The sequence below is a fragment of the Aquarana catesbeiana genome, linkage group LG07 (assembly GCF_042186555.1).
Source record: "Aquarana catesbeiana isolate 2022-GZ linkage group LG07, ASM4218655v1, whole genome shotgun sequence".
In the NCBI taxonomy this organism is placed as follows: Eukaryota; Metazoa; Chordata; class Amphibia; order Anura; family Ranidae; genus Aquarana; species Aquarana catesbeiana.
In genome coordinates this window covers 172,412,163-172,427,480 of record NC_133330.1, presented here as the reverse complement: position 1 = coordinate 172,427,480, position 15,318 = coordinate 172,412,163, and the positions used below count along the sequence as shown (strand labels likewise).

The following is a 15,318-nucleotide window of genomic DNA, read 5'->3' as shown; positions in this document are numbered from 1 at the left end:
AACACTTTAGTTTTATCCAACAGAATAAAATTGTTTAATGTGTTTTTTTTTTTTTTTTTATTCTTTTCTTCTTGGCCTCCATTCACACTTTAGTCTGAGAAGTTTCAGGCCATTTTGGAGTGGTGTGTGTGTTTTTTGTTTGCTGGAGTCGTGTACATTTTTGAGTGACAAGCTTCAAGGCAAGACAATGCTCGGGTGAACAAGCACAATTGAATATAATGTGAATTGTGATGTCGAGTCTTCTTTGGGAAATATGCTTCAATTTGCTCAGATGTGAATGGGGTCTTAAACCTTCCCTATATTATCGTGCTGGCTTTACAAATATCCCTATCTATAAATTATTTTGAGTGTTACATTTATGTCTCCAATAGGTCTGCAGACAAAGTTGTCTAAGCCCGGGTTCACACTATAATGCGCTGCGGACCGCACAGGAACGCTGTGCGTCCCTGTTCACCGTTTCAGGGACGAATCAGGGCCGATTCTATGCCTGAATTCGGCCCTGAAACGCAGCCAAAGACGCACAGCGTTTTTGTGCAGTGCGCACCGCAGCCGCCCCGGAGATATGTGAACCGGCTCCATAGGGAGCCAGTCACATTCTCCTGCTATGCGAATTAGATGTGCGGAAACGCACATCTAATTCGCATAGGTGTGAACCCGGGTTTAGTCTCTGCTGGGATTTAGTTAATCTTCCCTTATTTCATGTCATTCCTTAGCAATATGAGCTGAACTGCTCCCTTATTTCTAAAATTGAACAGACAAGCTTGCATTTGTGTGTTTTTTATATTACCCTTATAAATGGCTTCTTTATTCTTTCATTTTGCAGATTTTCTCTTACTTTAATTGATACTTTGGATACTCTAGTGGTAAGTTTACAATGTGTCTGTATCTTGGTCTGTTTCCAGATAGAATACGTCCTGATTTTCTTTTTTTCTTTAATTTTTTTTTTCTGTATCTGTTGTATGGGTGGTGTTTTTGTCAAATTTCAGAGCTACGGACCATATGTGCATATCAGAATTTCTCAGCACCATAATTTTTTATTTTTTTATTTTTTTAGGTGCTAAACAAAACCCAAGAATTTGAAGATGCTGTCCGAAAAGTAATTCATGACGTTAACTTGGATAATGATATTGTGGTTTCTGTATTTGAAACAAACATTAGAGTTTTGGGGTAAGTGTATATTTCCAAGATTTTCTACAGCAATATTTGATGTAATTTATATTATCGTGAATGCAGCATGAGTGGGAGCAACCTCCAAGCTGCTCTGGAACTGTGGCAGGAAATTTTTGGCTCTGAAATTTTGTAAAGATATAGAAGAGGATTAGTGATCTATAATCAAAATATCATTTTGGCTTATTTGGGCTTTTAGTTTTGAAATAATTACTGTACATTAAACAGCATGCAAAAGAGATCCACCTTATTTCCAACCACTTAGGCTCCATTCACACTTGGAGTTTCTAGAATGAGCAACAGCGCACAGTTTTGCTGCATGTTTCTGAAATACTAAATACTACAAACGTTTGTCGCACTTTCGGTGCCATTGGTTGTTAATTGCACCCCAAGCATGGTTGGCAAATGTGCATTTTATCACGTAGCGAGCACGCAGTGAAAAAAATGCTCCACACCCGAAAAGGTTCTTTGGCCTGTGTAGGGAAACCCACTAAATTGAATAGGCTGCCCTAAATGCGATAAGTGGAAATGCCCAAAACATATGAGCAGGAACACAGGTTCCCACTATGCAGAGATGTGAATGCGGCCTTATGTTTTATCTAACAAATAGAAAAAAAAACTGGAAGTTGGTTGCTTTACACAATTTCACTTCACTTTGTTCCACTTTATCATAAATCATCCCCAGTAATCAACAATGTTTTGACTAAATGGAAATAAAGTTTTAAGCTTTGCTGAAAACAATAAATATATTTATTTTAGGAATGGCCAGCTTAAATGTAAACAAAAATCAGAGCCAAGTTGAGCTTTGAGCCCTGATTCACACCAGTGCGGCTTTGAAATCGCACTACTGCAGTGCGATTTGAAAGCCCCACATCAGTGTGATTTGCACTGCCGATTTCATTACGGCTTGCGACTTTATTTAAAGAAGTCTATGCAAGTCGCAATGAAATTGGTAAAAAGTAGTGCGGGAGCCTTTTTGAGTCGCAGCGATATGCACGGTTCCATTGCTGACAATGGGGTGCGACTTGTCATACGATTTGGAACTGTCACGTTGCATGATAAGTCGCACTGGTCTGAATGGGAGCTTAGTAAGGCTCCGTTCACACCACAGCGTTTTCAATTGCGGGCAGAATCGGAGCAATTCTGCCCACAATTTCAGAACGCTCGATCAAATGACAAATCGCACAACGCAAATTTCAGATTTCTTTCATTTCAATGCCACCTAAAAACGCAGTGTGGCCTTGCCGTGAATGTTGCGCTGCAATCTGCATCACACAAAGGTTGTCGCCCAAAATGAGCTCCTGATTCTTTTTTGAGCGGCAAGCATTAAGCGATGCAGTTTGCCGCGATTGCAGCACGATTTATAGCCCCAAAGCCGCAAAGCGTTTTTAGGTTCCAATGAAGTAAATGCCATCTGAAATTCACATTGTGTATTTGTCATTTGATAGGACGTTTTGAAATTGCGGGCACAATCGTGCCAGGTGTGAACAGAGCTTAAAAGTTCCTTGTATGCACAGATGAATGGTGGTGCATATAATAGACAACAGCGAACACAACTAAACATAGCACGGTAGAGCCATCTTAAAACAAAATACTAAGACACCACATGTCTCACTCATCATTATTCCCTCAAAATAGGAGGTTTGATATTTTGAGGCCGCAGAAGGGTCATGCACATCAATAAAGGGAAAGGTGGGTTCGTTTTCATCCCCCCTCACTATAACCTGTCTGGCTTGGGTGAAAATTTGTTGTTGTTTTATGTTGCACCCGATCAGTATTTATTCCTACGTTTCAGTGGTCTCCTTGGTGGACACTCTGTTGCTCTGATGCTGAAAGAAAAAGAACAAATGACTTGGTACAATGATGAACTCCTGCATATGGCTAAAGAGCTTGGCTACAAACTCCTTCCAGCTTTCAACACTACAAGTGGTCTTCCTTATCCAAGAGTATGTCTAAGTATTCAGAAAACTGTATAATAGCTAATCCATCTGCACTAGTTAAAATAAGTCCACATATTTTCATTGAACACATTAGGGAGGTGTAAACAATGGTATTTTAATAGATAACATTATTATCTAAGTGTGCATGTTTCAGTTGAGATATATATATATATATATATATATATATATATATATATATATATATATATATATATATATAATAATTTTTTGTTTCCTTTTTTTACTTTCTAATTTGCCAGTTTTAGAGCGCTGCTTAAATAACAGTAAGGGCCAGTTCACGCCATAGAAACGCAGTCCAGATGCTTTTCTGCATGCGTGTCTTTTTTTTATGCAGTCCAGTGCATTTAGCCCTTCGTTTTTACTAACCTTTTTTAAAGTGGAGTTCCACACATTTTTTAGTTTATTAAAGGTCAGCAGCTACAAAAAGTATAGCTGCTGACTTTTAATAAACAGACACTCACCTGTCCCATGGTCCAGCAATGCGGCTACCCAGGGCTTCACTGCTCTCCCCCTCCTCTCTGCTGGCGCCATCATAGCCACTGTGGGCACCCGGTCATGACAGCTTTCGGCTTCACAGCCGGACATGCACTGTGCATGTGCGAGTCGCACTGCGCTCTGCTAGTGGGCAGGCAATCTTGTGGGACCTATTACGTGTCCCAGAAGATTGCTGGCAGGGAGGGGCCGCCTAGGGGGAGAGGAGGAGTCACCTAGACGGCCAAGCGCAGGAAGAAGGAAGTGGGACAGGAAGTCCCACTCTAAACTAAGTACCCACCCCCCCCCCCCCCAAAAAAAATGACATGCCAAATGTGGCATGTCAGGGGGGTGAGGAGTGCTTAAAATGGAAGTTCCACTTTTGGGTGGAACTCCGCTTTAAATAAGGACATGTGTGTTCCAGTGCACTTTTGATGCGTTTTACAGCGTTCCAGTGCAGGAAAAATGCAGCATGTTCTACTTTTTTTGTTTGTTTCTGGAATGCACTGAAAATGCAAGCACTGGTGTGAATTATGCCATTTAAACCATATAACTTACTTTCCATGCATTTTTGATGCGCTGGACTGCATGTGGTGTGAACTTTGATCAAAATGACATTCCCATTTTTAACTGTTTCTCATTATAGGTTTATTTATTTAGGCAAACGGTGCAATGCAAAGTGCATTTTGCATGTATTTTTAATTTTTACAGATATTGTTTTGCACCAACCATCTTTTCAGAGCTTATATTCACATCAATCCCTGCCCCTCATGGAACATATATTCTAAGGTCACTATCTTGCATACATAAACAAACATACTAGGGCCAGATTACACAGGAATATAATAACCTACCAGCATGTCTTTGGAGTGTGGGAGGAAACCAGAATACCCAGAGGAAACCATCACAAGCACAAGGAGAACATGCAAACTCCATGCAAGTGTTGTCCTGGTCCTCTGTGCCACTGTGCTGCACTTTGAACTACTTTATTGAATAAGGTTCTTTCTGTCGTATTTAAAACATAACCGTTTAGAACTTTTTTGAATGTGCAATGGGCTGGGTTGGGGTCATTTTTTTTCTTTTCATTTATTTATTTTTTTACTTTGAACATGGTGTGAATAAAATGTTATAATATACACACACACACACACACATATATATTATATAATTTTTTTTTTTTTTTTTTATGCAACGGTATTGATTTTTAGAAAGTTTTACAATAAACAACCTACATTTTATAAATGTTTTGTCCATGTGTCTTCTCCTGCTAGTAAGACACACATAGTTTCATAAAACCTTTTAACAAATATAATCTTTGTATCTTGAAAAAAAGCATATGCAAATTTGGAGACCCATTTTGTGAGCAGAGCTGCTTTAAAAAAAAAAAAAAAAAAAACCTGCAAAATGCGGTCTGGTCCTAAAGGGGGGACTTTCCTCTCATCATGGAGGTATTAGAATTTTTTAAGTATTTCCCTTACTTTGTTGTTTTTTAATGTGCTCTCATTCCTGCAAGGTGAATTTGAAGTTTGGCATTAGAAGACCAGAGGCACGGACGGGCACAGAAACTGACACATGTACTGCATGCGCAGGAACCCTCATCCTTGAATTTGCTGCACTCAGTCGCTTTACTGGAATACCAGTGTTTGAGGTATGCTTATATATATACTGCGGCAAAGTGACTCGGCTGCGCGAATCGACGTACTGTTCGTGCACTGGCTTTTGTGGGCGCGCGCTGCAGGAGCTCGCCCGCGGGTCCAGCGGACTCTATCCACGGGCCACCTGCGATTGTGGGAAAGAAGCAGAATGAGGATCTGCCTTTGTAAACAAGGTGGCTCCCTGTTCTGACAGGGGAGAAGAGAGAGATCAGCTGTTCCTAGCGATCACCTACACTTCCCTAGGGAACACTTAACCCTTTGATCACCACTAGTAACCCATTCCCTGCCAGTGCCATTTGTACAGTGATCAGTGCATTTTTTAGCAGTTTTGTCCGCAGCAATGTTGCAGTCCCGCAAAAAAATCGCAGATCACTGACATTACTTGTAAAAAGAATAAAAAGAAAACAAACTTACCCCTAGAAGCTGTAGAAGCTATAACTTTTGCACAAACCAATCAATATATGCGTATTGCGTTATGTGTGTGTATATATGTATGTATGTGTGTTATATATATATATATATATATATATATATATATATATATATATATATATATATATATATATATATATATATATATAAATTATTTATTACAGGCAGTCCGGGTTACAAACAAGATAGGGACTGTAGGTTTGTTCTTAAGTTGAATCTGTTTGTAAGTCAGAACAGGTAAATTTTTTAAGTGTAGCTCCAGCCAAAAAACTATTCTTAAGCTTTTTGGATAACATAGGGAAGGGTTATCATCACCCCTGTAATATGTGTTTTGCTGTCTGTGCCCCAGTTCAGAAGATTTCACCTCACTTTCTGTCCCAATGACAATTGGATTTTGAAAATGGGTTGTTGTGGAAACAAGCTTTGGCGATAAAGCATCAGTGGAGGTACCTTTTTCCCATAATAACCCTTACAGAAGTGAATTTCCCTTCCTAGGGATAGATTTCCTCTCACTTCCTTTTCTCTCCCTCCGTTTGTAAGTAGGAGTTGTTTGTAAGTGGGCTGTTTGTAACTCAGGGACTGCCTGTATAGCAGAAAGTAGAGAATATTGTTTTATTTTCAAAATTGTCTGTCTTTTTTTGTTTGTAGCGCAAAAAATAAAAATCGCAGAGGTGATCAAATACCACTAAAAGAGAGCTCTATTTGTGGGGGAAAAAAAACATCAATTTTGTTAGGGTACAGTGTTGCACGACAGCGCAGTTGTCAGTTAAAGCGAAGCAGTGCCGTATTGCAAAAAATGGCCGGTGAGGAAGCAGGTAAATCCTTCCGGGGCTGACGTGGTTAAAGATGCAGCGACTTTAATAAGATGCCTGCACTACTTTGATGAAAATTTTGATGCAACTTTGATCCAGTGAGTGTTAATTTGGATCAAAGTTGCATTCTAAATCACACGACATTGGCGTTGCACTAGTGGAAACGTAGGCTAAATACAAAATGTGGAATTACTGTAGTAAACACCTGTTGAAATGTCTATTATGAGAAACAGAAGAAATGAGAGAATATTCTTCTGCATTGGTGTAGTGAAAGGGAAAGGTTCCATCACTTTTTTATGACTAGGTGCTACTTAGCAACTGGGTTGTGTTAACTCTAAGTAAAGATAAATGTAAGCCAGCGTTATTTGTATTTTGTCAAGATGATTTAATTTATGAGGAACTTTAGAATGATTTGCTTAAATTTTTAGTTTATTTTTTCCTGTACAGGAACATGCACGAAAGGCGCTAGATTTTCTTTGGGAAAAAAGGCAACGTAGTAGCAATTTAGTTGGCGTAACAATAAATATTCATACAGGAGATTGGGTACGCAAAGGTAAGTAAAACTGTTCATTTGGTACCAAACTTTAGGCCAGTGTTGCTTTTATAGGGGAACATGCACTCTGAAGATTTCACCAAAATAAAATTGTATAATTTGAGAACACTTCTTCCTTCCTTTTTTTTTTTTTTTCTTTTTGTAATTAATTATTTATTTTTTATGCCAGTTGCATACCAGACACTGATGTATAAAAATGTGTGTTGTGTTAGGAACATTTCCGGTTTCCTTTAGCAACCAATCAGGTTCCTTGTTTCATATTTTTACACCTTGGATGCAGGAATGGTTTTCATAGACCACAAAGGACTTCCCACTGCACGCTTTTTTTCGTATGTTGTGCACATGAGCTAATTCCGAGCTATTAAAGCGGTTGTATGCCCTGACAAAAGAAAAAAAAAACAAAAAAACCTGTAAGGCAAAGGCATAATATGTATTCACCGCATAGTAGCATATTATGAAACACTTCCCTTAGAATGAAGCACCCGCACCGCCTCTCGGTCACCGCTGAGGGAGCTGACATGTTCCCTCTGCGTTTCTTCTGGGTTCGCGTCTCCGGCGATGTGAGTGGCCGCGATGACGTCACTCCCGTGCATGCGCGCGGGAGTCCTCAGTATCGACAAGGTCCGGCAGCATGCGCCACTGACGTCAGCGGCTACATGCAAGGTGAATATCTTCTAAACTGTACAGGTTTAGGAGATATTCATTTTACCTACAGGTAAGCTTTATTATAGGCTTACCTGTAGGTAAAAATGTGCAAGTGGGGTATAAAACCACTTTAATAGAAGTATGGCCAAAGCTTATTAAAGCCTGCTATCAGCTGATGTCACAGAATGACTCCAGGCTCTGGAATGGCCCCGACCATATTGTCAGGATTCACCCGGCTGCCTGATTGACAGCTGGCTCCTGCTGAGAGACAAAACCTGATTTGCCTCCCCCCTCTCCAGCCCAGGGCTCCAGTGAGCGCTAGAGGAGCAGAGGGAAGTGACTGCCAGTCGCTGCTCTCTGCTACAAGAGGACCAAGAACTGAGTGATGAACAGTCACGTGATCACTCAGTTCTTAGGCTTAGAGCCAACAAGGGACAGCTGCAGCATCAAATGGATGCTGCATCATAAGAGGTGAGTATAGATGTGGTGTGGTGGTGTGTTTTTTTGTTTTTGTTTGTTTTTGTTTGTTTGTTTGTGTTTTTGTTTTTGTTTTGTTTTGGTTTTTGTTTTGTTTTTTCATATTCTACCCCAGACTTGTAATTTTAACTTCATTTTTTTTCCCCCACAATACATTTTTCTATACAGTGAAGTATACACTTTATGGTGTGTGCTTGTCCTATTTAAAGAGCTTTTAACAATAAGGCTATTTGTTTGTTTTTACATTTTTGCAAAATAACTTTTTATGCTTACTATCATAAAAAATGTCAAACCTTCAAAATAATCATACTTGCTTAAGTACAGATATATATTTAAATATCAAATAGCATGTTTTATTTAAACCAAATGTTAAGTCTTGTATTGGTACATACAGGCCCTCTAGCTTGTCTTCTAGAAAACTGACATCAGATTAAGCAAAAATTCTGCATAGATGGTTACATTGTTTATGACCTGTTGTCTACACCATATTGTCTTGTAAATGTTTTATAAAAAAAATTATTTTCTCTTTTAAGACAGCGGTGTGGGTGCAGGAATAGATTCTTACTATGAATATTTACTGAAGGCCTACGTACTGCTGGGTGATGACAGCTATTTGGAAAGATTTAATACAGTAGGTGGAAGACCAATTTTAATGCTTCATTGTGTAACATGGCAATCCAGCACACTGCATATACAGTATCTCACAAAAGTGAGTACACCCCTCACATTTTTGTAAATATTTTATTATATCTTTTCATGTGTCAAAACTGAAGAAATGATACTTTGCTACAATGTAATGTAGTGAGTGTACAGCTTGTATAACAGTGTAAGTTTGCTGTCCCCTCAAAATACCTCAGTACACAGCCATTAATGTCTAAACCGCTGGCAACAAAAGTGAGTACACCCCTAAGTGAAAATGTCCAAATTGGGCACAAAGTGTCAACATTTTGTGTGGCCACCATTGTTTTCCAGCACTGCCTTAACCCTCTTGGGCATGGAGTTCACTAGAGCTTCACAGGTTGCCACTGGAGTCCTCTTCCACTCCTCCATGACGACATCACGGAGTTGGTGGATGTTAGAGACCTTGCGCTCCTCCACCTTCCGTTTTGAGGATGCCCCACTGGTGGAATACTGCCGTGTGTCCCAGTCTCCGAAGGGAGGGGGATCATGCTCTGCTTCAATATGTCACAGTACATGTTGGCATTAATGGTTCCTGCAATGAACTGTAGCTCCCCGGTGCCAGCAGCACTCATGCAGCCCCAGACCATGACACTCCCACCACCATGCTTGACTGTAGGCAAGACACACTTGTCTTTGTACTCCTCACCTGGTTGCCGCCACACACGCTCGATACCATCTGAACCAAATATGTTTTATCTTGGTCTCATCAGAGCACAGGATGTGGTTCCAGTAATCTATGTCCTTAGTCTATTTGTCTTTAGCAAACTGTTTGCGGGCTTTCTTGTGCATGATCGTTAGAAAAGGCTTCCTTCTGGGATGACAGCCATGCAGACCAATTTGATGCAGTGTGTGGCGTATGGTCTGAGCACTGACAGGCTGACCCCCTTCCCCTTCGACCTCTGCAGCAATGCTGGCAGCACTCATATGTCTATTTCCCAAAGACAACCTCTGGATATGACGCTGAGCACAAGCACTCAGCTTCTTTGGTCGACCATGGCGAGGCTTGTTCTTAGTGGAACCTGTCCTGTTAAGCTGCTGTATGGTCTTGGCCACTGTGCTGCAGCTCAGTTTCAGGGTCTTGGCAATCTTCTTATAGCTTAGGCCATCTTTATGTAGAGCAACAATTCTTCTTTTTTTAAGATCCTCTGAAAGTTCTTTGCCATGAGGTGCCATGTTGGATTCCCAGTGACCAATACGAGAGAGTGAGAGCGATAACACCAAATTTAAACACACCTGAGACCTTGTAACACTAACCAGTCACGTGACACCAGGGAGGGAAAATGGCTAATTGGGCCCAATTTGGACATTTTCACTTTGGGGTTTACTCACTTTTGTTGTCAGCAGTTTAGACATTAATAGCTGTGGGTTGAGTTATTTTGAGGGGATTCCAAATTTACACTGTTATACAAGCTGTACACTCACTATGTTAGATTGTAGCAAAGTGTAATTTCTTCAGTGTTGTCACATGAAAAGATATATAATAAAATATTTACAAAAATGTGAGGGGTGTACTCACTTGTGAGGATATATAATAATGTTTTCTTGTCTCTTAAAAATGTAATCAAGCCATTTTAGCCCAATTAATGAAAGGGCCAGGACTTCAACCAGGATTTGCAAATATTCGGCTTTTGCAGTCACGGATACCTTAACCTCTTCCTGCCGGCCATACGCATATATGTGGCTGTCAGATGGGTGGGGTTTAATGCCAAGCATCCACATACGTGTCCATACCAAACAGCTTACTGTGCGCTCCCAGCACAGTAACTAAAGGATCATGGAAAGCCCCTAGTGCTTACTTAGGATCAAGTGCTTCCAGTCATGCGACTGCTGTGACAGCCAACCACAGCGATCACATGATGGGAATGTCCACCTTCGCCTTGCGGCATTTAGATCTTCTTTGAAGGACCGGAAGGCAGTAGGGGGAAGGTGTTAATGAAGTGTTGTATAGACTTCTTGTTTGCTCCCACTGTAAATGTAGCTAGATTGCTTAGTCCAAATTAAATACTGGGCCACATCTCATAAACTTTTCAATGTTGCGCAGACACAAAGTTCCACACTTTAGTCTCTCAGTTAGGTATGTTGCCATTTGTGGCCCCTCCTCCTTGATAGTTTTTTCACCTGTCTGTCTTTCCAATGTTTGGCTTAAATATTTTTTTGAATTATTTGGGTGGCTCATCTAGAACAAGTAGAGTGGTAAGGAATTCTGCCATTTTCCTGGAACTCATGTACTAAATGCTTGTTCTAGGCCTGTTTACTCACAAGTATTGAGCGCAGACATAGCCAGAAACTAGCTTTTTTTAGAATGAGGTGACCAAAAGCAATCCTTGTACATTTTTTAGCAGATAATTAAAGGACATGTACAGTGAATTTCTAACTATATTAGTATCTGGGCTAATCCATTAACATTTTTACCTATTTAAAAAGGTCTTTTTTTGTAAAGCACATATGAAATATTATACAGTATATGAACATTTAATATTCTTTTTATCTCAAGGCAGTAGGTGGAGCTCTGTTTTTTTTCCTTTTCACATTTGACTATCCATCTTATAACCTCTTCTGAAAGGAGTGCATTGTTCACACAGCTCAGTAGCATAATCACTTCCCCCTGGAGCATTTTTTTTTTTTTTGCACACATTAAAATCTGATTTATTTTGGCTATAAAATTACTGAAAACATCCAGAATGGTATATATTTTCTGAATGTATTAAAGACCTGTAAAATGAAAAAAAATTGTAGTTTTTTTTTAAATGTCTATTTTCAGGAAAAACCACTATTATTTTAATTTTAGTGCACACAAACACAATTTCTCTTTCGTTCATTGACAGACACAGCTCATTTCTCTTGACCGTAGGGTTATATCTTCCTCCTTTCAGGAGAGACTAGGCAGAACATGCATTGCATGTGAAAAAAACAGAACTATACAGTTCCGCCCAGGGGGCGGTCCCTCTGATACAACCCTCAGCCTGCCTCCTACAGCTCGGTTTTTTTCTGCCTAGCAAAGGAGAAGGACCTAGGCTCCCTATCTGGACCATTGGTCCTGGGTTTTTTTTCTGGATATTGCCTTTTTGCCCAAGATTTTAAGATCCTGTGATCTTCTATCAACAGCCGGCTGGGTGATAAGCTGGATAAATATAGATCCTTGTAGTCTCCCCAGCCTGGCCACCGAGCGTGTGCAGGCCCAAGCTACGCGCTGGGTCAGCCACGACATGCCCCTCAGGCTCCAGGGGCGGCCGGTGAGCTCCAAGCTCCGGGGCACACATATGACAGGACTACGGATGTCTTTGTCACAGTGTGCCATGGCCCGCAGCCACTCCGTACTGCTCGGGTGTGGGTCTGTGATGGGATGTCCCCAGCTCGTCCGGAGGGTAAGTACAACTCTTCCTGTCTCGGCAGGACTGAGCAGCTGGGCATTCCCTGGGAGGTCGATTAGGGAGTCCCTCTTCTCCCTTTCTTCTCTCCCTGTCCCTGCTCCCCCCCCCCCCCATGGGGGATGCCGCAGACTAGCGGTGTGTGTACCTAGGCAGGGGGGCTCTTATCCCTGATGGGGGGGCTGTGCTGGCTGTCTGTGTCCCTGATACTGTGTTTCTGGGTATCTGTGGGCTGCTTTATTTAGGTACATCTCTGTGTACAGTTGTGATGTTGGCCATTTTCTGTTAGCCCTGTGAAAAACGTGGGTGGCAGCCATTTTTCCGGAGCTCGGGGGCCATTTTCCCTGTGTTTTTTGTCCTATGTACAGGACGCCCGGCGGCCATTTTCTTGTAGCCTGGCACGCTTTTTCTCCACACAGCTCTGTTCTCTGTGCTCAGAACAGTGCAATTTTTTGTTCCAGGACACCTGTGCATTCTCACAGGATACAGCCAGCAGCAGCAGCACGGTACAGCTCTCGGTCAGGGTGCTGAGTCCTGTGGTGGGAACCCCTCAGTCTGTAGCAGCTAGGAGGGTGGGACTATACACCTTGTCCTAAGTCCCCGAGGGTGGCAGACAGGAAGGGTCAGCATGGCATCAGAACCTCATATTTCTTCCCCAGATCTCCCTGCAATTGCTACTGGCTCACCTGCAAATAGTGCGGTGCCTTTGGACGCTTTCTCGGCGGTCCTTGAATCGTTCGTTGCCAGGGTGGAGACGGCGTGCGGGCGCAAGGGGGGTAAGAAACGGACCCCGCACCCCCCCCCGTCCTCCGGGGAGAGCTCTGATTCGGACTCGGGCCCCGCAGTGACTGGCGGACCCTGTTCTGATGTGTCAGAGGACGCTGACCAGGACCAATCGGACAGTGATGATGATTCCGGGTCCGCGCAGGAAAAAGCGCTAGTTGGAGCACTTTATCACCGCTGTACGTGAATCACTGAAAATACAGGATGCGGCAGGATCCTCTGCCGAGGTGGCGGTCCCTTTTGGGTCCCGTAAGCCAGCCTGTACACCTAAGGTGTTTCTGTATCTGACTTACTTTGATAAGTTCATATACAAGGAATGGGGTAGCCCGCAATGGACCTTTTCGGTCCCAAAACGAATGGCGTTGCGTTACCCCTTTGAGGAGAGCCTTCTTAAGAAATGGTTGGCTCCCCCGGTCGTGGACCCCCCAGTGTCCAGGTTAAACAAAGTAACCACGATCCCGGTAGAAGGGACTCCTGCATTTAAGGATCCTACTGACAGGAGGGCCGAGGCAGTGGCCCGATCCATCTTTACGGTAGCGGGGTCAGCACTATGACCGGTACTGGCCACGGCATTAGTGTCGCAGACCCTTACTGAATGGGCGAAACTATTGCACCGTGAATTGGAGAAACAGCAGTCTCCTCTTGTCTGCGTGGAACCAGCAGACCAATTGGTGCAAGGCCTTAAGTATGTTTGTGATGCGGCCCTGGATACACTTCCTTTGCTCTCCAGAGCATCAGTATCAGAAGTGGTGCTGCGGCACCTGACATGGCTGAAATGCTGGTCTGCGGACCAGGCATCTAAAAAAGCTCTGACTGATTTGCCTTCCCTTGGTGAACGGCTTTTTGGAGCCTCGCTAGATGACATTATTAAGAATGTCACGGGTGGGAAGAGCACTTTGCTCCCACAGTCCAGGAAGGGTAAGGAGCCACGCTGCAGGCAAGGGCCCTCCTTTTCCGCTCAAAAGAGGTTTTTCGTCCCCCCGGGACCTCAGGTAAACGTTCCCAGTCTGATCGGACGACTACTGAGGGACAGAAGCGTCCCTGGCCTCGCAAGCCGCGAGCAAAAGTGCTACCGCATGAAGGTTTGCCCCCGCCCAACACACGGGTGGGGGGTCGCCTTCGGGAGTTTACAGTTCGGTGGGCCTCTCGGCTGTCCGACAAATGGGTCTGCGGACTGATTTCATCGGGCTACAAGATAGTTTCTCTCTTGGCCACCAAACAGATTTTTTTCCCTCCAGCAAACCCTCACTCCTGGCTTGCCGGGAGGCCCTGTTTGGGGCAGTAAGAGATCTGCTCAGCCGTGGGGTGATAGTGCCTGTTCCAGAAACAGAAATGTTTCAGGGATTTTATTCCAATCTGTAGTCCCCAAAAAGGAAGGGTACGTCCAATCCTGGACCTAAAAGCCCTCAATTGCTTAGTGAAAGTACAGAGGTTCAGAATGGAATCAGTTCGCTCCGTAGTCGCTGCACTCCATCAGGGGGACTCTCTGGCGACTCTGGATATCCAGGACGCGTACCTGCACGTACCCATATGCCTCAGGCATCAGAGGTTTCTGCGATTTGCAGTAGGGGAAGACCACTACCAGTTTGTGGCTCTCCCTTTTGGTCTGGCTTCAGCACCCCGAGTCTTTACCAAGGTATTTGCTCCAATTTTGGCATTGTTGCGACAACGTGGGATCGCAGTTGTGGGTTACCTAGACAATCCCATTCTGAGAGCAGCTTTCACCTCAGAATTAAGGGAGCATGTGGCGATCACCATGCACACTCTCTACAAGAGTTTGGGTGGGTGTTGAACCTCAAGAAGTCGGTGCTAGTGCCGACTCAGCATCTGGAATACCTAGGCTTTCTGCTGGACTCCGTGGAAGCGAGAGTGTTTCTCCCTTCAGACAAGCTGCAGACTCTTAGGACCGCGGTGAAGCGGTTGAGGAGCCGCAGGTGGTCGTCGCTACGTTTCTGCATGCGAGTTCTGGGCCTTATGGTGGCTTCCTTCGAGGCGCTACAGTACGCCCAATTTCACACCAGAGTCTTGCAGAGGGAGATATTATCGAAATGGGACAAATCTCCGTTATCCCTGGATCGACAGATTCGGGTGAGCCAGTTAGTCAGGGACTCTCTTCTCTGGTGGCTGAGATCGCCGGCCCTTCGGTCCGGGAAATCGTTCCTACCACTGCATTGGACGGTGATCACGACGGACGCCAGCCTGACCGGCTGGGGTGGAGTATTGGAGGTACAATCGACACAGGGCCTCTGGTCAAGGGAGGAATCCCAGTTACCATTCAATGTGCTCGAGCTTTGAGTGATCAGGCTATGCCTC

At 43.3% G+C, this 15,318-nt stretch overlaps 1 protein-coding gene across 2 annotated transcripts in view; it reads left to right on the top strand.

The window, feature by feature from the left end:
• Positions 1-15,318, top strand: part of EDEM3 (ER degradation enhancing alpha-mannosidase like protein 3) — a 155,992-nt gene that overhangs the window by 38,116 nt on the left and 102,558 nt on the right. For both annotated transcript variants that reach the window (XM_073592876.1, XM_073592878.1), the window contains exons 4-9: positions 824-863; positions 1,055-1,167; positions 2,963-3,113; positions 5,113-5,247; positions 6,946-7,051; positions 8,707-8,804. In XM_073592876.1, the coding sequence (XP_073448977.1) occupies positions 824-863; positions 1,055-1,167; positions 2,963-3,113; positions 5,113-5,247; positions 6,946-7,051; positions 8,707-8,804 (643 nt within the window). The remainder of the gene's footprint in view (positions 1-823; positions 864-1,054; positions 1,168-2,962; positions 3,114-5,112; positions 5,248-6,945; positions 7,052-8,706; positions 8,805-15,318) is intronic.